The 20669-nt window shown below is 42.0% G+C and overlaps 1 protein-coding gene across 1 annotated transcript in view; it reads left to right on the top strand.

Moving 5' to 3' along the window:
• The first annotated feature begins 18381 nt into the window (after window positions 1–18381).
• The window catches only part of c14h18orf21 (chromosome 14 C18orf21 homolog), a 33253-nt gene continuing 30965 nt past the window's right edge, over window positions 18382–20669 (top strand). Inside the window, exon 1 of the mRNA XM_059349161.1 lies at window positions 18382–18714. Coding sequence (XP_059205144.1) covers window positions 18620–18714 — 95 coding nt within the window. The 5' untranslated portion in view covers window positions 18382–18619. The remainder of the gene's footprint in view (window positions 18715–20669) is intronic.

Below are 20669 nucleotides of genomic sequence, written 5' to 3'. Positions count from 1 at the left end.
GAGTGTTTGTGTGTGTATGTGAGAGAGAGTGGGAGAGACATTTCAATCAATCTGAGCTTGTGGTGCTTTGTGCTGGACAGTTTTTGCAAAGATTGCTTAAAGCCAATAGAATGTGTATTTTTTAAATAAAATGTAATAATATTCATTATTCACAATCAGATCAGATATTGAAAAAATAAAATCATGAGGTAAAATTTATTGAGAAAAAAAGACTAAAAATCTGCTCCGTCAGGACTGTGTGGTTGGTTTGATCAGATTTTGATTGAGCATGGCCTGGCAAAATAAGCAAAGCAATCAGATAAATATGTCACATCACTCTTTTCCAGCTGAGCCCTGTCCACTTCAAACCACTCAGAAATGCTTAGGCAAAACAAATCTCTTAATTGAAATAGCTAAAATTGTTTTTGGCAGAACATTTTGTGCGTATGTACCCCCTCACTCATAGAAGTAGATTGACAAAGTGTATTTTAGAGCTTTTAAAGATGGTGTATACAATATTTGGAGCATTTATATAGCAGCACAATTAGGATTAGTGGAGTTATGGCGGCCTGAGTAGAACATGAAGTCCCACTCCTTCTGACTGTTGTAATCCGAGTTTCTCTGTTTTTTGTTTTGTAGCTGGGCCGAGCATGCATGCATGTGAGTGCATGTAAGTCTTCCCTCTGGAACGGTTGGTTCTGTCCATTTTCATGTCCCACTGGATAGCTAATACCCTCCGCCAGGCATGCACAGGAAAGCATACTCATACATCAGTTAAAGCTGATAACAATTTGGTCAGGTCGTCCATGTTACCCCAGTGAGTGTGAGCCAACCTGCTTTACATCGTTACCTCTGTCAGTTGTTGCATTGTTAGCGCTGTTAGCACCACTGTTAGCACCACTGATAGCACTGTTGTCCCACCCACAGTGGTGGTAAAATCTGGCTCTGTGAGTGTGAATAAACCTGAAATAACACAGTAAGATCTGTCAGTACTGTTGCTATTATAAGCACTGTCTGATCAGCACCTCTGATAACACCGTCCTCACCTGCAGTATGGCATTTTAAGCCATGTTGCCCCAATGAGAGAGGTAGAAGCTAACCCTCCATCATGTTGGCTCTGTCATCTGTTGATGTTGTTAGCGCTGTTAGCAACATTATCACAAATATTAAAGTTGCCACTATCTTGGTTCAGCCAACTACTTATTAGCTTGTGACATTAGAGGTGAGAGCTGTGAGCAACTAAGCCAACACTGAATATAAATCCAACTCTGGTAATTTGATGGATCAATTTGGCGAGATAAAGTGCCGAGAGTTATATTAGAGAGTGGAATTCTAATGTGCAAGAGCATGTGTAAAGGAAGTTGATAAATAATACAACCACTTCATAAAACTTTAACTTTGAAGTAACTTAATCACCAGTCACTATTGCAAGCACTGCCACAAAGTTGAGTCATGCTGGGGTTGTACAAGTTAGCAGCCAATATTTTTGATGGCGTACGCTTCTGTCAAATTCCTGTCTGCAACTTTCAACTTGTGATCACTGCTGTTACTGCTGTCGCAAGTGATTTGTTCTTTCTGCAGTATTATGAGCTGTCTAATGACATCAAAGCTGACTGATGTTGACAGATGTGGCTGCTAATTAGCACCTTTGTAGCAGTGTTATATTAGGCCCTTTTTACTGAATACATTTTGACATGTCACAGTTGGAAGGTGTAAACCGTAAAATGATGATGTGGCTACACTCCATTCAGCTACTTTTCTTTAAAATTTCTTGTATTGTGCCCACTGGCTCTCTCACTGTTATAACTTCTACTACAAATCAATGCGAAACCAAGATGTCTGCAGCAAAAAATACCTACTGTAACCTAGAATATCAAAAGCAGTGAATAAAAGCTTTTAAGTAAGAGTTCTGGTTGTTAAGGTCAGTGTGCTTGGCTGTATTCTCCCTGCATGCTAATTGTGTATGGAGAAGAGTCTGATCATTGTGTGCTCTATTAAGCGGTTGCCAACCAAGGCTGATTGTGTGTGTGCTTGTCTTTTGTTGTAGTGTGTATGTTGGATGACCAAGGTTGCAGGACAAAGCGTACTCCACTTGTTTATATGCAGTGGAAGTAGACCCAGAGCAGAACGTATCATAAGCGTTACAGAGCGAGGGAGGAGAAAGACGAGAGGGGAGATGAGCGGGAGAAGGGAAGAGAGAGAGACGTGAAGGTTGGGGCTCTGTTGTCTATGTGCCAGTCAGCCCACTCAGCAGTCAGTCCTCGCCAGCCAGGGGGCCCAGTGGGAGTGTCTAAAAGACACACACATCCACCTCCTCACTCTCTCCAATCTCTCATCCAGCACCAGACTCCCCAGGCCTATCCCTCCTTCATCCAGGCTTCACATCACATTCAGTCCAGCGAGCATCTAACTTGTTTGTTTCACTTCTGATTCACAACTGGAGGGGAAGGGTTGGTGAGGGAGAGATGGAGCGAGAGAGCTGGACAGAAAAGGGGTGAGGGAAAGAGGGTGGCATGCAAACGAAGCTGCTTCGCCTGAACAGGCATGAAGTTCTGAGAGCCAGGCAGAACGCCAGGTCTGCCACTTTGAAACAGGATCTGTTCAAAAATGAGCACAACTGTCAAATTGCTATAATTGGCTCCTTTTTAAATGAGTGTGACAGCTGCTGATGGTTTCTTCCAGAGAGGGGGTAGCTCGTTTTCATTTGGGACATCATTTAGGTAGCAAACACCCGAAGGATTGGCAGACCGGAAGAGTGAGCTGTTCATATATCAGCCTCATTTGTAGGGAAACAGTGTAATATTTGTAATTAGAAGCAAGACAGATAATCATCATAGGGAATTATCCCACAGCTGCCAAAGATAAAAGTGCATGTCTAGACTTTAAATAACGATAGTATTTGCTTTTGCTTAGCCTTCAAAGGAACCTCCAACATCAGGCAAATAAGTATCTGCCCTCATCCGATAGTTTTAATTTCAGTTCAAAATATTTACGCCATAATGAGTTTTGGCTTTGAAATGCAGCATGATGGAAGTTGTTTTTCTGAGGTAGCTGGTAAAATGAGAGGATTGTGTCTGCAAGGTCAAACCAATCAGCAGTTAAGTGTAGTGGAAGAGAGATTTTCAATCACACACAGAAACACAATTCTCTCCATTTCATCTAGCACACACACACACACACACACACACACACACACACACAAAGGTAAACAGAAACAACATCAGGCGCCATCAATCCAGCTGTATGAATCACAGCCATGCGGCATGGGGACCACTGATGGGGCCCCTGCTGAGCTTGAGGACCCCCTGTCTCCCTCTGTTTGCTCCTGATAACACTGCTGGAATTGTTCCTCAGCCACCCTTCACATTAATCAAAAGCCCTGGGACAATACAATTCTTCAGAGCTGGTCCCCACAATGGTGCTTCCATGGCTGCCGGACTCATAAAAGCATCCTCACCCCACCAGCTGCAAATAATGTTCATCACCAGAGCCACCAAAGTCCTGCGTCTGAATGAGCGACTGGCAACACATGACTGAAGATTTTTAATATCCTCCTTTCCGCTCCAGTTGTAACTGCACCCGAAAATATCTTACACCTTTGTCTACCACTCTTTTTAAAGACACGCGTGAGTTATTTCCATCAGGATGAGCTCGAATCTTTTCTTCTTTTTTTGCAAGGCTGCGTGTACTGTGAGGTGAACTTTTCATGTGGCTTGCGATAAACTAAAAATGTGTTGATAATGGAACGGAAAATTGTGTCTTGGCAGTAAATTAAAAGGAAAAACTCTCTTTTACCCTCTGGATCTTTTTGGAACCTGAGCACATTAAATTCACATTTCACTGATGTATTACAATCGTTATCACTTTCAGTGGTGAAGCAGGCTCTGTTGAAAACACATTATCCCAGGCAGTCAGGAAATGCAGCAATTCATCACTTTAGTTTTCGTCCATCTTAACCCATTTTAAAGCTCTGGCCCTTTAAGAAACACCCTCATAATTGGCCTCTCATCATTTCTGAGTGAATCTGACAGGGTGTCAACATTTCCGCATTCCCTGTCCCATCTGGTGTGATTTCCCTCATTGTATGTACATCACAGCCCTTTTTTACAACAAAGCAAGGATATGCGCAAGAATCCTTGATTCATATCTGCCCTGCAGGGGACCTCTTTACCCTTTAAAGTTGTGTGCGTATTCAGAATGAATGAATAAACCATAATGACAGTGTGCCGTTGGGAGCAGGGAGCTGGGAGCTGAAAGTGAACACCTGTCACTGTCAGCAGCTTCCTGCCACGGACCGGCTGATTCACAGAAGGTCACCTTGTGTCTGTAGGACCTGAGCTGAGGGGACTGGCAGCTGATAAGTCAGCACTGGACTATACTCCCACTGAGGATAGAGAGGGGGACACTTATCATAACTGACCCCTATCTGCTGTCAACTAGAGATTCATTTCTCATCTTTTGAAGCTCGTATCACTCCCTCTGTCCTCTGTTTCTCCTCCTGTGTCCTGTCTCCCTCCCTCTGTCTCTCTCACATTTGCTACCTCGGGAACTTTTTGTCTGTTTTTTTCATACTTCATCTCCAGCAGTGACTGACTTTTTTTTTTTTTGCTTTTTTTTTATCCTCTGCCTTTCCTTCTTGTTTCATCTCCGTTTCTCATTCTTTCTAATTACTCTGTTCTCTTTTTCTCTAACACACCCTTTTTTGTTTTGTTCTCTTTAATTTATTCTACCTCCATGACTGTCTCTGAATGTTAGCGTTCCATTTGTCTGTTTTTATATAACTTTAGCTCTTTTTTCTGTCTACCTCTCTTATAGAAAGATGAGAGCCGTTCCTTCCCCTGTCTGTCTCTTTATCTGCCTCCGTCTATCTTTACACACACACACTCCTCCCCACCCTGCACCAGCATGAGCCCTGGAGCTGGAACAGTGGGGCTCATGGGAGCTGACATGGAGAGAGATGGTGGTCATCCAATCCAACACAGGAGATGAGAAAGAACATTTTCCTCTGATCCAGTTTCCTCCCATCAGCGAATACCATTCTGCTCTGAATATGACATCCAAAAGACAAGCTTAGATTAGTGTTTACTTAGCATAAATTGCTTTAGCTTTGGGAAATGAAGTTCAAGTCTATTTTCTCTGCAAAGAAACTTCACCTGTTGTGATTTTTAATCCGTCCCCCACAACTAAAGGGATCGTCAAATCGATTTCACCTCAGGTATCAACACGATGATGAAATATGGGATTTCATTAAAATCACAAGCAAATTCCCACAAACTAAAGGCAATCCACCCGGTGAGGCTTAGCATATGTTGACGTTTGCATTATCAAAGTCACACTTCAGCAGCTTACAAGTGCTTCCATCTGCGTCGCAAAATGTCTGACTGCCTGTTCCTGTGACATGGCTCGATGGTTTTACAGGAAATCTGTGATCCGTATCCCTACATCAACTCGATGAACCTTTCAAGGGCGTCTCCCAGTGCAAGGACCTACACACATACACACATGCACATACAACCACACATGGTCATACAGACTGTGCACAAATATTTAATGAGACTTTAATAAGGTCACCTGTAACACATCCAAATTGGCAATGCATTTTGTGTTTGGCGTAGGTTGTAATTATTTCTGTGACTCTCGGCATATGAATGCACTTGAAACTTGGAGATGATCTGCTTTCTCTCAGGCTCTCTAACTCATCTCATAGTGCTTTGAAAGCTAACAAAATAGTGTTCTGGGGGCTTTTAAAGCAGACAAATGCTGGCATTGAACCTCATATGACCTACCAGGTAGTAGTGTTTATAATTCTCATTAAGTACCTAGTTGTTTGCACACATTATAATGCTAGTAGTGGCTGTATTGTGTGCTCCTGTCATTCTTGCATGCTATTGGAAATATTTTGTCAGTGTTTGCTGTGCTGCAGGTAAAAAGAATGACACTGACACTACCAAACCACTGGTATGTTTAAAGAATTTTCTTATTAGTGTTTTCTGCATATCTCCAACCTCAGTGACCTCCATGGCCAGATTATGAAACATTATTCCGAACTTTTTTTGCTGAACACTTTGGCAAGTTCTTGTTTCTATTGACTGATGTGTCACTGTCACTCACCCTGTCTGAAACTCTGTGAAAAGTGGCAGCTGTCTCTGAAGTGCAGCCTTACTCAGTTTTAATAAATCATCCCCAGTCACTCTATTCTCCACTCTCTCCCTCGCTATCCCCTGCTTCTCCAGCTTCGTCCCTTTCACTACTTATCTAAGCCTGCTGCCTTTCTCTCCTCGCCACTCTCTATCTCTGTTCTCTTTCCCTCCCTTTCACTTTCTCCTCTCTCTGTTTGTCTGTTTTTATCTCTCCCAGCTGCCAATCTCTTCGTCCCTCTCCTACCATTTCCAACTCACACCCTTTAATACTTAGCTTCCTCTTCCCTCTCTTTCACTCACTCTCTCCTTTCCGGTCTCTCTTTAGAAGCTGTTATCATTGCTAAGTTGCTCAAAAAGAGCTGCTTCCTCTGTCATCTCCTGTGGGAGTGCTGGTACTGAGCTTGTTCTAAAAGCTCCGGGTCCTTGGATGAAATCAGGTACTGTGGGCTCCTCACTTTGGCAAAGTGATTGCAGAGGTATAATTAATGGAGAAGGACTTCATTAGCATGTTTTCTCTCCTTTTATTGCACATATGCTCCCAGTATCCCAATCTTTGGCCATTTCACTCTTTATAATAGGAACCAACACACATTATATGTGCATATACAGTATATGCAAGTGTGATTGGATATACAGCCACTGGAATAAAATGAGGAATTGATTTTGCTGCCATCCCTTGAAAGAGCCCAATATATTGACAATCCTTCATCACAAGAAGTCTCTATGACTCTATGAGGCCTTGCCATCCAGTCTTTGTCTTTGATTACATTTAATATGCTGTAATTGATTATGAGCATCCAGCCAGACTATCGTTTATTCCTTTGTCTATACGTGCACTTCAGCATGAATGACTGCACGTAAATAAAAGTTGATTAGCCCGGATGTCTTGTAACTTTCCCTCAGTTTATCTTTACAGCTCTAATTTTATCTTCTGTTATTCAGAGCACAACACTGACTATATTTCACCACATGTCATTATCAAACAAGCGTCAGCCTTTTAACCTGTTGGTGTGACATTCTGCCCGGAGGTGCCCGCGATGTCATGCACCACACACATTTCCAATCTAACTGAAAGTGATGCGACACCTGTAACACAAGGACTTTGCTTTTGACACCCTCCCACTCCCGACCCTGCCGTCAGTCTCTTTCTTCATCTCCCCCGCTGTGAACTGAATAAATTCCATGACTTGATATTGTTGCTGTAGCATTACCATAGTTTGGGGATGGGGGTGGGGGATTAAAACTGCAGTAGCATAGAGGGATAGCTCTCTCTCCCTCAATATGTAGCTGCTGATTGCAGACACAAAGTGCACTGGAGCGGAAAAATATGCGGCACAGCAAATCCTTGTTAAGACCCAGCAGTCTGTTAGATCTCAGACTGATCAGTCCTGCTCACCTCTCTGGGTGTAGGATGCAAGCGTTTCATTTAGCTAATTGGTTACTTGACAGGGTTGGGCTTTTGTTTGTGTGAGATTCAAGGTAATTGTTTCTTTATGGACAGCAGGCTGAGGGAGGGGATATACAGTGTCAGGGGATGATAGCAGGGAAGAATCACTGTGTAAAGATTTAATTAAAGACGTAATCCAACATTTTCTGAAATACACTTTCATCTGGAGGGATGAGAAAATGATACTACTCTCAAGTTTGGACAGCATTAGAAGCTAGTGCCAGCAGTGCCCTATAACCCAACCCTATGAAGTTCCTTCACACTTGAATTCTTTTGATCCTATGTTTCCTCAGACTTATGTTCTCTCAACCATATATTCCCTCAACCTTGTTCTCTCAGCCCTATGTTCCCTTAGCTCTATGTTCCCTCAACCCTATGTTGCCTAGTTTTATGTTCCCTCAACCCTGTTTCCTCAGCCCTGTTTCCTCAAGCATATGTTCCCTCTGCCCTATGATCCCTCAACCCTATGTTCACTCATCTCTATGTTCCCTCAACTTATGTTCCCTCAACCCTGTTCCCTCAGCTCTATGTTCCCACAGCTCTATGTTCCCTCAACCCTATGTTGCCTAGTTTTATGTTCCGTCAACCCTATGTTGCCTATTTCTATGTTCCCTCAACCCTATGTTCCCTCAGCCTTATGTTCCCTCAACCCTGTTCCCTCAGCCCTATGTTCCCTCAGCTCTATGTTCCCTCAACCCTATGTTGCCTAGTTTTATGTTCCCTCAACCCTGTTTCCTCAAGCATATGTTCCCTCTGCCCTATGATCCCTCAACCCTATGTTCACTAATTTCTATATTCCCTCAGCTCTATGTTCCCTCAACCCTATGTTCCCTCAGCCTTATGTTCCCTCAACCCTGTTCCCTCAGCTCTATGTTCCCTCAGCCTTATGTTCCCTCAACCCTGTTCCCTCAGCCCTATGTTCCCTCAGCCCTATGTTCCCTTAGCCTTATGTTCCTTCAGATTTGTGTTAATTATAGAGCTTCAGAGGTGCTGGAAGATTTTGTTCGCTTTGGGCAGAGGCAGACTAGCTGTTTCCCCCAAGTCTTTATCCTAAGCTAACTAGCTTCTGGGTGTAGCTTAATATTTAGCATACAGACATGAGGCATAAATTGTCTCTTCTAACTCGAGATAGGAAGGAAAGTGAATAAGTGTATTTGAAAGAATTTCAGACCATTCCTTCCCAATCACCAAAAAGAGACCACTGAGATCCCTTGCATTCCAAATATCAACTGTAAACATCCAACCCAAGTGGAAGAGAAAACTTTATCTAAAAATAAATTACCCTGAAGTGGTTGAGGTTAATCTTGCGGAGGCCCCGAAAAGATGTACACCTATCATAACATGCCATACCAGATTTATTTCATCTCGAGCCTGCCTTAAGATCAGGTTATGGAACGCTCCAGGAGGTATGTCAAAAAATATATTTGGTGGCGCTCTGGGCTGTATAGTAGTAAATAAATAATATTGCTTCGGAGACATCTGCACCAACACAGGGTAAACACAGTCAGCCAATATCAGCTCACACAGCATTCAGCACACAGCCTCCTTTCAATCCCTCTGGTAAACAATCTTGGTGGGGGGAGATTGAAACCAGCAAGCACCGGCACCCGGATTTACATTCCAATCAAGTGACACCCTTGTCAGAAAATGGCTTCATTTTCTCCTCTATAAAGCGCTCACACACACTCCCACCCACTCCATTATAACATAGATACACACAAACAAAAAAACACCTGATGTGCATGAACATGCAGCCACTTCTTCTCACCCCACCATGTCTCAACTCTTTCCAGTCGCCCCGTCATCTCTCCTCTTATTATTGAGATGGAAACAAAGACAAAGGCTATCTCATGTCATGCTCCAACCTCTTTTCGTTTAAAACCTGGGGGGAGGATGAGGAGGCATTAAAAAGTGTCTCAGACAGTCCACATGTGCCTCCACAGCACCTGCCTGTCTTGCCCAGAGGAACATCACTGTTGACCTTGTCGGGAGCTATTGCTTCACAATGATTTTTGCTCCCTGGGAAAGTCAGATGTGCTGCTTCATTTGGCGCAAGACAAGGCTCATTAAAAACCTATATGGCTTGCCTTGTGTTTATAGTTTCAAAAGAGTCATAATCCTCAATGGTGCTAACTTTGCTTTAAATGTCACAGTGCAAATGTCACTGGGGAGTTGTTCCTGCAGGGCTGCAGCTACACGCTTGATAAGACATGACCTGAAACAAGTATTGAATGTTAACTTTGGAACACTGAGCAGATCCTATTATAGTCCAAAACAAATAGCCCTTGAATCCCACTGTTATCATTACACATAAAACAGGAGTAACATTTGTCTCTGAAGTACTTTATTGCCCATAAACTGTTGGAGGGGACAAGATGTCGATATTGAAAACTACACTTGACAGTGATAAGGCACAAGCTGGCTGTAAATTGAGGAGAAGGGTCCATCTGGTCTCGGGGACTCGGTCCATCAGAGGTGGGCAGACAGACCGGCAGAGAGGAAGACAGGCTGCTCCACTGGCTGCAACACAAGACACGAGCGGGGAGGAGAGGCAGGACCCATGTCCTGTGTTGCAGCCCCTGGCCCAGCCAACAGGTCACCTTCAGCTCAGGAAGGGAACAGCTGATCCACTGTGAAGAGGAAGAGACACAGAGGAAGGAAGTGAGGGGGAGAGGGAGGGGGCAGAGAGAGAGAGAGATAAAGTCAATTACAATAGATTCTTGTGTGAGAGACAGAGGGAGAGGGCGGGAGAAAATGAGAGGGAAAAAAGTGACAGTGTTGGGACCAGAGAATAGGGAGTGGAGAGGAAAATGAACAAGAAGGGTAATAGAATGAAGGAAAATACTAATGGAGAGCGAATGAGGGCGAGAAAGAGAGCACCAAAAGGGCGATGCACCTCCACAGACACCACATTCATCACGCGGCCAATGAAAATAGCCTTTTTCACCTTGCGAAGAGGGGGTTGGCCTTCCCACCTACATCTCATATCCACCTTGCTTTACACCCAGAGAAAAAGGCTCCTCTGGCACAAATAACCTGACTAGAAGGTTAATGACTACAAGTGCCACGGGTCCACAGAAAAAGATCGGTCTGAAATGTCCTTATATAGGAGCCCTGAGGCAGATTTAGAGCATGTCATTGGGAATAAATGTAATCATTATTATGCTTGTGCATTGTATATTGGAAAGAAATATCTGTGTTGGGGTAATTTGGGCGTAGAAATCAGAAATGGTTGCAGGCAAACGGCTGTCTCATGGGGACGCAGTTTGTCATCAAAGAGGCAGAAAGCATGCAATCAATTCCCAAACCATCCCCAAGTTATTCTCTCCCGCTTTCTTCTCGTCTCTCTCGGGGAGTCTGCCATGTAACTGGCATTAAAAGGTCAAAGCTGAGTGAACTCAAAGCTGCGCATATCACAAACAAAGGTCTGTGAAATGTCATGGCTTCATAGACATGTCCTCGTATCTGCTGAAGGAACATCAACAGACAAAACAACAAAAAATAATCAACCGCCCTTTTTTTCTCCTGTGACATTTACCCCAATTTTTTTTGATGTGGTGTATTCCCGTCAGGATCGCTCTCCAATCTCTCACTTCTTTCAGGGGCGCTTGCATCAGCTTCACTGGTTAAACCAAACTTCTGCTTTTGTGTTGCAGTACGGTTAGGCAATTACATGACTGTCTTTTCTCTCGCCTAGTTCCTTGTGTGAAAATGGGTCCAACCTAGATTTGAGACTTCAGGGATATGAACTCAGAGGACAGATGAAAGGAGCCGAAGGACGAAGAAAGCAAAAACTGGAGTAGAGGAGAGCCAAGGGCAAACTTCAATTCATTTAACCCTTTTTTCCTATTCTGAACAAAGAAATGAAATACAGATCAGATTTTGATTAGGTTTTGGGTCAGAGTGAAGTCTTTGGACACTTTAAAGGTAACAATGTCAGATAGAACTGCACAGGTATTTTATCAGAGAGGAGAGCCTGACTGCCTGACACTTGGGAATGATGCTTTTGAAGTATGATGTCAGGAATGGCTGATCTCCTACATCAAGTGCATGAGGTAGCACCGGGCGTCGGCTCCTTTCCTCCTTTCATATAGGACACTTGAAAAAAACAGTGACTAATAATGGATGGCACACTACTGGAAACTGCTCTAGGCGACTTGGCTGCGGAGAGAAAGAGGCCACCCAGATTGTACATTTAATCGTTTACGTGAATTGCCTTTCATTACCGCGGCAACAATGGGTTTTTGACAGAATTGAAATGACTTTGCCAGACGAAAATTGCCGCAGACACAGCGTGCAATTAATGGGACTTGTAATTGAAGTATTGATGTTGAGTAATAAGTCCCACTCATTCTCCATAATCACGACAATGATCACACAGTGTAATGGATACGTGCCGAGCATCCCTTTAACCGAACCTTATCAGTTGAAAAGATCCTCCCCTATTGAAAAATTTGCACAATGGAAGACTCAACAATGGTGCATTGTGCAAGCTGTAACAGTGGTGTGGCTCCTCTGATCAGTTTGTGATATGCAGGCAGATTTTACTTTGCTGGCAGGAGAGAAAATACTCATGGCAGGATTCTTCATTCACAAGGAAATGGTTGAAGGAGACAAAAGGAAATCAGCATACCAGATTCCTAAATTTACATAATGCGGTGCCCCTATCTTGCCCCAACTTCATCCGTAGTTTATGTTTATTAATATCACTGTTGTATAAACATGTCCATAATGAGATCAACTCTAGAGTAAAAGGCCGAAGTGAAAAAAACAGGCTGTTCATTAAGGCAAAACACATCACTGGGTCCATCCAAATTAAATCATCCACCCCAAATCAAAAATACATATTTTTCCTCTTACCTGTAGAGCTTTGTTGTCAGTCTAGATTGTGTTGGTGTGTGTTGTTGACTTGGGTTGTGATGCTCAAAGCACCAAGAACAAAGAGAAACATTGCCCAGAAATCACGATCTGGTTACTCAAAATAATCCCAACCCAGTCACCAGAATAAATGTTGGCGTTTTATTTTTCTACAAACTATGTTTAATATTTAATGGCAAATATGTTGAATATGAACATTTCTGAACCACTGCAAACTGGTCTCATAGTGACACGGGTTTGAACACAGTGCAAATGAGTTGAAAATGTGACGACCACAACAAATCGTGAACTTGCTGCTTTCAAGATGTGACGATTGCTGATTTAAACTGTCTTTGAAAACAATTTAAAAATATAACAGGCTAGACATAAAAACTACTTATTCCACATATAACTTCCAACAATGGGATGCAAAAACACTACCTCTGGACACCACTTTCTACAGCGGTGTCCTGGTTTAGGCCCTGGCTTGGTTGGTCCCACCCACCTCCCCTAACACACACCCACCTGGACGGAGGACCTACATGGCTTTTAACGTCACATTGCGTCCTGATTGGGCAAGAAAAATGATTAAACATATCTTTGGTTTGTTGAATTGTACAGTGCCAAAATTTTTGATGCCAACTGGGCTAGATAATCCACAGACCTTGTTATGAGTAGTAACTATCTTCTTTCTACCAAACTATACCCGCCAACCAATTCACCATGCAGAAGGAAGCGTGCATCTACTGAGCTTAATAATGTTTTAGCTTAGCTGAGGATGAACACCATTAATGTGTGGTGATACAGCTGGCAGGTGAGTTTGGTAGAAAAGAAGAAAGAAAATAGGGTAACGCTTTATATTAAGGTCCTTGTAATAACCATTAATTAACAAGTAATAAGGCCCTTGTAAGTCCTTACAATATGCTTATTAACATTACTGTGTGTTTATAAGCCTATATAAGTGTTAATAATGGCATTATAATACAGCTAATAGCAGGCTATAAGAGATGTATAATAAGGACATTAATAAAAGCCTCATGAGTATCTTATAATTCTTCATAATAGCATTACAAACACCCATAACCCACCCATTATGTCTTTGCCATGCCTTTATTAATCTTTTTTTTTTGCTTATTGATATTAAAATATACTTTATTGCTCATCTATTATAAGTTAACTATGCACTTGTTAACAGTTAACTATGCTTTTTGCAGCTAAAGGGATCTAAAGTGAGAACAATCCCTTATTACTTGTTAATTAATGGTTATTACAAGGACCTTAATATAAAGCGTTACCGAAAATAGTTCCTATATGAAACAAGACGTGGATTATCTTGAGTAACCGGATCATAACCGGACATCAAAAGAAATTTCGCTTATACATTTTTCAAATGTCAACCGAGTACCATTACTGACAGCACTGCAGGTAAGAAGAAAAATGTGTATTTTGGGAATGAATTGTCCCTTTAACAATAATGATAGTATAAAACTTCGATGCATTCATTTGCATGTGAATCCATACATGTATTGAAATGCTTCTGTATACTCGAGGTTGTTGAGCCTTGCAGATTGGCTCAACAACAATCCGTTAGCTGTCTGGGATTTAAGAGAGAAAAGAAATGTCTGGCAGCCACTTAGGATGTAAGGCTCTGTGGCCATTCTTTCCCTCTTTAAGCAAGGCCACAGGGAGCTAACAAACAAACAAACAAACTGGCAACATCATTTCTACACAAGACTTTACACCATAGTCTTAGACATAACTCTTCGCTTTTGACGCTGATTTTAAATGGCAGCTATTGTATAAATCAGCTCATGGGCCAGATGTTGAGGTAAACCCAAGGTTGGCACAGAAGTTGCACTTTCCCATTACTAATGTGCAAAGAGCTTGAAGTTGTGAACTAATAGCTTTTTAATGCTTTTCAGGTCTTTGAACAATAACCGTCTATTATTTGCGAAAAGCACATAATGGAAGAAGGCTTTACTATTCCTCGCTATCCCTCTCCTTGTTATTCTCCGGGGATACACAACCTTTTACAAAGACTGTGCTGGTCCCTCCGCTGGGTCCCTTCCCTTGGTGTCTTGTGAAAGAGCCACTGTTCTCTTTGGTTCTGGATGCAGGAATCATCCTGATCCAAACAAACACTGTTTGTAGAACCAACATCTTTGTTCTCCTAAACCTGATTATGCACGGAGTAGCAAAGTAGTCTGTACCAGCAGCTCAGGCACACACACAAGCCAGTGCATATGTTCACGCAGGAATGTACACACTCTGCCTTGTTCGGAGGCGCACAAACACACGCTCTATCATTGCCTAAAAATGTGCTTTGATACTGAGATCTATAAAGAATTCTGTTCAGAGGTTGGTTAAAAAAAGACTGTGATGAAGGAAGAATATTTAACAAGGGTGGAAAACCAGATCACCTCCTCTTATGTTTTCAAATGTTCATCCATCAAGAAGTACAGTACATGCAGGAAGGTTTTGTTTAAAATAGAGAGAGAATACTGAACTTGGCCCGTTCAGCTTCCAGTAACAGTTGAGTGATTCAGCCCTCTTCACAAACAATCTCCAAGGAGGGGTAATCACTTCAAATGTTGAATATTAAATCACATTTATCTCACCAAGGCTTTGTGAACCAGCATTTCAAAGCCTGAACACAAGTGATTGTAAATGAAGCTGAATGTAAAGTCCTTGAAGTCATTTTATATAAATGTGTATTAACTCCCAAAGAAGCAATGACAACTTCCAACCTACGTACAGAAAGGAAGAAGTCATTTGAGCAATGGTGTGACCTTGGTTTTCTTCTACTCTGTGTTCTTGCATCTGACCATTCATCCACACTGTGATTCGAAGAATGGCTGTGATAAATGCATCACGAGCAGGGGGTGCTTTAAGCGGCCTTAAATGATGCATTAAAATGATAAATGCTTCCATAACTAAGAAGCAAATGTCTGGAGGAAAAACATGCATACACATGTGCACAAGCACACACGTTTGCACTGAGGAAATCAGTAATAAATAAGCTCAGGATTAGCAAGACTGCATTAACAAGATGTTTATGCACTAAGGACTAAAACAAATGCAGCCAGTTATAAGGACACCGCATAAAAACTGATTCATTGAATGACCTTATCGCTATTAATTTTTAATTCAAGAGGATAATTACACTCATTATAGAGTATAGACTATTAAGCTCAGCAATGTTCCAGCTGCAGATGTGTGAAGTCAGGGAATTCTGCAGGGGAATGACCTCAGATAACAGCCGCAGACAAATGCATATCTGCGATTCACATCAGTATGCAGGAGGAAACTGATTGAAGTGGACCCTCGAGTTGTTATAGCTGCACGACAACGAAAAGTCATCACAAAGATGTACAGCGCACACACAACCCACTGTAATCATACACTTGAGCGTGCACACACACACATACAGCAATACAGGGCATTGTGCCTTTTTCTCCTGAGCTTTCTCAGCAGTATTGGAGTTGGTGTTGCGTTTCAGAAGTGATAGCTGGCTCGATGGCTGCTGGGATTGGCTTCTCCCTGCTGGGATTGGCTTTTCCCTGCAGATGCTGACATGACACTTTGGGGATGTCTCTGCTCCCTTGTGAGGTCCTCCATAGGTGAAAGAAGAATCCTGCTTGGCACCACACCTGTCTCACCGCGGCACAATGGAGACAAGTGTGGTCCTTGGCTCAATAAGTGGTGCATTATTACAGTCAGGGCTGCAGGTTCCATCATCTGTGAGTCAGTGCAGAGCACGGCAATTTTAGGGTCCCACTGGTAAATGTAAAAAAATGTGGACTCAAAGGCATGCATTGAATTTCCAGTGGATTTCCTCACATCTCCACATAGCCTTCAAAGACTTCCTAACGTTACAATCCTGCCTAACAGTTAAATGATTGATCTCCATGGGCTGCAGAGTTCCTGTGCCCTGCAGGGAAATTAGGTTAATTTATAACTGCACAGATCAGTGGAGAAGTATACTACAAGTCTTTGATCATGCATTTTCATCATCTCACCACCACAACAACATTCATTTGTGCCAATTTACTGTGAGACCTCTGGACGAGTGAATAATAGTCAGCCTACCTTTCCATCACTGTCCTGGCTCTTTTTCATTTCAGCAGCAGCAGCAGCAGCACGACGGGATGAGGATGTGGTCGCACTTTCAGCACAATATCAACCTCTCCGCCTGTCTGCCTGTCTGTCTATCTGTCTGTCTGTCCCCTCTGTCTGACTTTCCTTGGGAATCGCGAGTCAATTTAGTCCTGGTAGTGAGGGTAAATCCGTTTATCCGCGGACTACACTACACGAGGAGCTGCACCGCTCGGCTATTTCAATCTTGTGAGGAAGCGGCTGCCTGACAGCGCCTGATAAAGTGAAGATTTACTCGCGGACAAAGTGAGGAGCAATCCCTCACACTTTAGCTTACTCCATCAGTTTCTGTGCGCTCTATACTGGCCCGGTGATTTAATATCTCCTCAGTGTCTAGTGGCAGCCCCTCCTTCCATCCATAAACGGACACACACACACACACACACACAAGCACACACGCATTACAAAGATATAAGTATAACCTGTGAAAAACTAATATTTAGAATTCTTCAGGTTCCTCAGAAGCAAAACCTTGTATATAAAACTACATATTAATATAATCAAACCATATTGGATGCAAATATATGAACCATAAATGCTCATTAATTTATAAATCAACTATCAAAAGGGCATACTGTACAGTTTGTATTATTATATTATAATTACCTGTACTTTAGTGTGCCAAAGTTCCAAAAGGAATACAATGTGATGAAAACGATCACTTAACAATTGAAATGATGGCATCAGATGCTATTTTTGTTTTCCCTGATAAATTAAAAAGGGTTATGATTATGCTTTATTGTCTGCATTTGTATAAAATTGGAGCATTTTCATAAATGGATGCGATTAACCTACCGTTAGGGAAGGGTGGGTATTCCGGGAAAAAGATGTGCGTAAAACGCACCGGTCCATCGATCCCTCCTTGGGCACCCTGAGACGAGCAGAGCAGGAGCTGTATGCATTGGTCGCTGGTGCTGAATGAAATCACCTCTTTGTGTCGAGCAAAACCTCTTTGGAACTTGTGTCTTGTCATCTCACGTCTCTATTCGCCGGGCGTGTGTCTGACCGGGTTGCTTCATTTGATATCCGCACCCCAGAGGGTACCCATCGATGCGCACTCAGGAGGCTGTCTCTCCGTGCTGCTGCTGCTGCTGCTGCTGCTTCAAGATATACAATTTCACATTGTAGCTCTTTTTTCCTCCCAGAAGAATCCCCCCTTTTAGCCCCGATGCAATAAATACACAGAATCCTGCAGGAGTTTATACACTCGTGTGATAACTCGAGTGGCACGGCTAAGTTATGTGCTCTTGGACTTGGAAGAAACGTGGTTGTTAGTGCGCAGGATACAGCAATAATGATGTCAATATAGCCCGCTGTCGTCGAACATAGGTAATTCTTATTGTCCAATAAGATCTAAGGAATGATGACATCAAAGGGTATCTGTTCAATAGAGCTAGATTGCGGTAAATTAATAACTTAAGGTATCTCAGAAATGCAGTGATTGTGTGAGTAGAATATTTAACTTTAACTTTGGCTGTAGGTAACATTACTTCTATATATATATATATATATATATATATATATATAGACTCCAGACTGGGGCTGTTTGGAACCTGATTCCTGATACATTTTTTTAAGTTAATGTTAAATTTGATTCATTTGATTTATGAAGGAAAAGGCCTAAAAGCAGAATTTATTTTCAATTATTTTATTTTATTTTTTATCTTATTGTAGTCCATTTTTAAAGACTACGGATCTGTTACAGCAAATACCAGTATGCTACCGAACACTAGAGCCGCTCCGCAGTGTACCTCTGATTTACTCAAACTCCCACAATGCATTGCGACCATCGTCAGAATCTTGCGACAAAACGTGGATTTGCAGCAGCGCAGCAGCAATAGCTTTATCTAGATTAAAATTAGCGCCTTTTCGTCACTTATTTGCCGCTCCTGCTACAGCATTGCGTGTGCGAACGCTCTTTCAACTCCCATTTCCACCTCACAGGCCACTTTGATATTTCCGGAAGAAGTTTTAGCATCGTGGTTCTGCGGAAGTCCAATTTCCCACCAGTCTCTCCAGTAGCCTGCTATCTTGTGTGAAAATGAAGAGCTACGTTCAAGGAAACGCAGCCAACTTTCTGATGGACGCTTCCTTGTTGTATAAAGAAACGTGCCCGGAGCTATCACGATTCCTACTGTAAGAAAATTTTCTTAAAACCCTTCATGAATTTCACTTTTACAGCAGAGTGTCTTTATTGTTGTAATAGCAGCGTGTGGACGCCAGGTGGCGGAGCTCGACCAGTGTTAGCTGTTGACTTATGACTGTCTTTATATAGCAGACTGATGGTAGTAACAATATTCTAAAACTTTATTTTCTAACATTAGTTTGTCCCAGAGTGGTGTCCACTTAATTTCAATAGTCCAATAATAATAAAAAACACATTTTTTAGACACATTCTATAGATGTTAGTACAAAGAGGCAGTGGGGGGAAAAAAGACTGCTCAGATTTCACTTTTGATTCCTTTCCTGTGCCTACAGGGAGCTTTATTGAATTTTTCCATTAAACAATAAATACTAGCTTTGCCGATATTGGCGTTAGTGCTGAAATATGACAGCAACAATGCTTAAATTCTCTAGTGGCATACAGTAGTAGTACAGTTGTTAATGACCCAGTCAGTAATTTATATAAATTGCAAAAAAGGGGTGTCACGATATAAATTCTGAATCAAAAATCAAAAATATAATATAAACCAGGATGCATGATTCTTAGTAGCAGCAAATTAAAGGTTAAGGTCTCAGCCATAAATAGGCTCTTGTTTATGAGATTGTTCTTTTAGCATTGAGCCACTGTTCAAATGGCTGCATATTGTTGTTTGAGATTTGGCTGTAGTTGTTTACAGTGTTGCTCACGCTCATATTTTCACTCCTTTTGTAAATGTGCCCATATGAGGATGTGTTATATCCATCTTGTTGACAGATCATCAGTGACTGATGTACATTCACAGCTTGGATTATCATTGTGTTTGTACCTAAAAAAAAACAAACCCGACAACAACCGAGTCTATGAGTAAGAGTTGGCTGCTGCTTGCTTGTGTTTTCAGTGATGACACGATCACAATCATGTTGTTTATTTGAACATTGAATTGTGCTTCTTATTGAGAAGCATGACGGTTTGGATAGTTCCAGTCCTATTACATGAGCTAGCTGTGTCCAGTGGCTGCTCTGCTCATGTGCAGGTGTAGTGGGAGAGTTTGTGCAGCAAGTGAGAGCTAATCAGGATTGTACAAAGTCTTTAAAATATTGGAAAGTATTTAATTTTGGCCATTATGTATTCACCTCTAAAATCACTCATGTAAAACATATTCATTTTATATTTGAAATGAATCAGTCCCATCCTCAGACGAGCTAAGCTGGTTAATAGCCCTCTGTTGATCCCAATGCTGCAAATTAGCAAGAATTAAAAAATCATGATCAAAACATAGAATCAAAGTTTATATAAACAGATGGTAAAATGCTTGATTGCTGTAGATTTAGATGTGTTGATAAAGGCTTCGAGAGTGTGGAAATGTTTGGCTTGGGTATGAAAGGGCTTCAGAAGTGTTTGAAATAAAGCTGTACGAATCCTGGCTACTGCAACTAATTAATTCAGTTTAACTTCATTCAAACTTCATACAGTCCTCACACAGTCGTATGCATTTGCAGAGTGAAGTAGATTTCGTTGGTGAGGTCGCAGCACTTCCCTAACAAGCAGAACAACACAGAGTACTGCAACTAAAGACGATCCCTCTAATCATGTGGAAGGAGAGCCAGACTGTCTGTAAACCTCGCCTTGTTTCTTGTATCTTTTGCAGGGTTGTCAAAAGGGCTCATACAGAGTATTTCCCAACTGTCTTTATCTAATTAGCCTCCGGTAGACAAAGTCTTTTCATCCCGATTAGAATAAAACACAATAGTAATTAATGCCAGTGTCTAATTTGCATCCTCATTTACAGTTCACTGCTTCGGTTTTGTTGCTTTTGCCAACAGAGGAATTTATTCCATTCTCCTCTGATGGCGTGTCCCACACGGTGGTGATTGCCTTATTGTGTGGAAAGAGAAAGCTGAAAATCATTTTAGGAGAAATCCTCTTAAGCTTTAGTGTGTGTGTGTGT

Source organism: Centropristis striata, chromosome 14, assembly GCF_030273125.1.
Source record: "Centropristis striata isolate RG_2023a ecotype Rhode Island chromosome 14, C.striata_1.0, whole genome shotgun sequence".
In the NCBI taxonomy this organism is placed as follows: domain Eukaryota; kingdom Metazoa; phylum Chordata; class Actinopteri; order Perciformes; family Serranidae; genus Centropristis; species Centropristis striata.
This window is presented reverse-complemented; position numbering and strand designations above follow the sequence as displayed.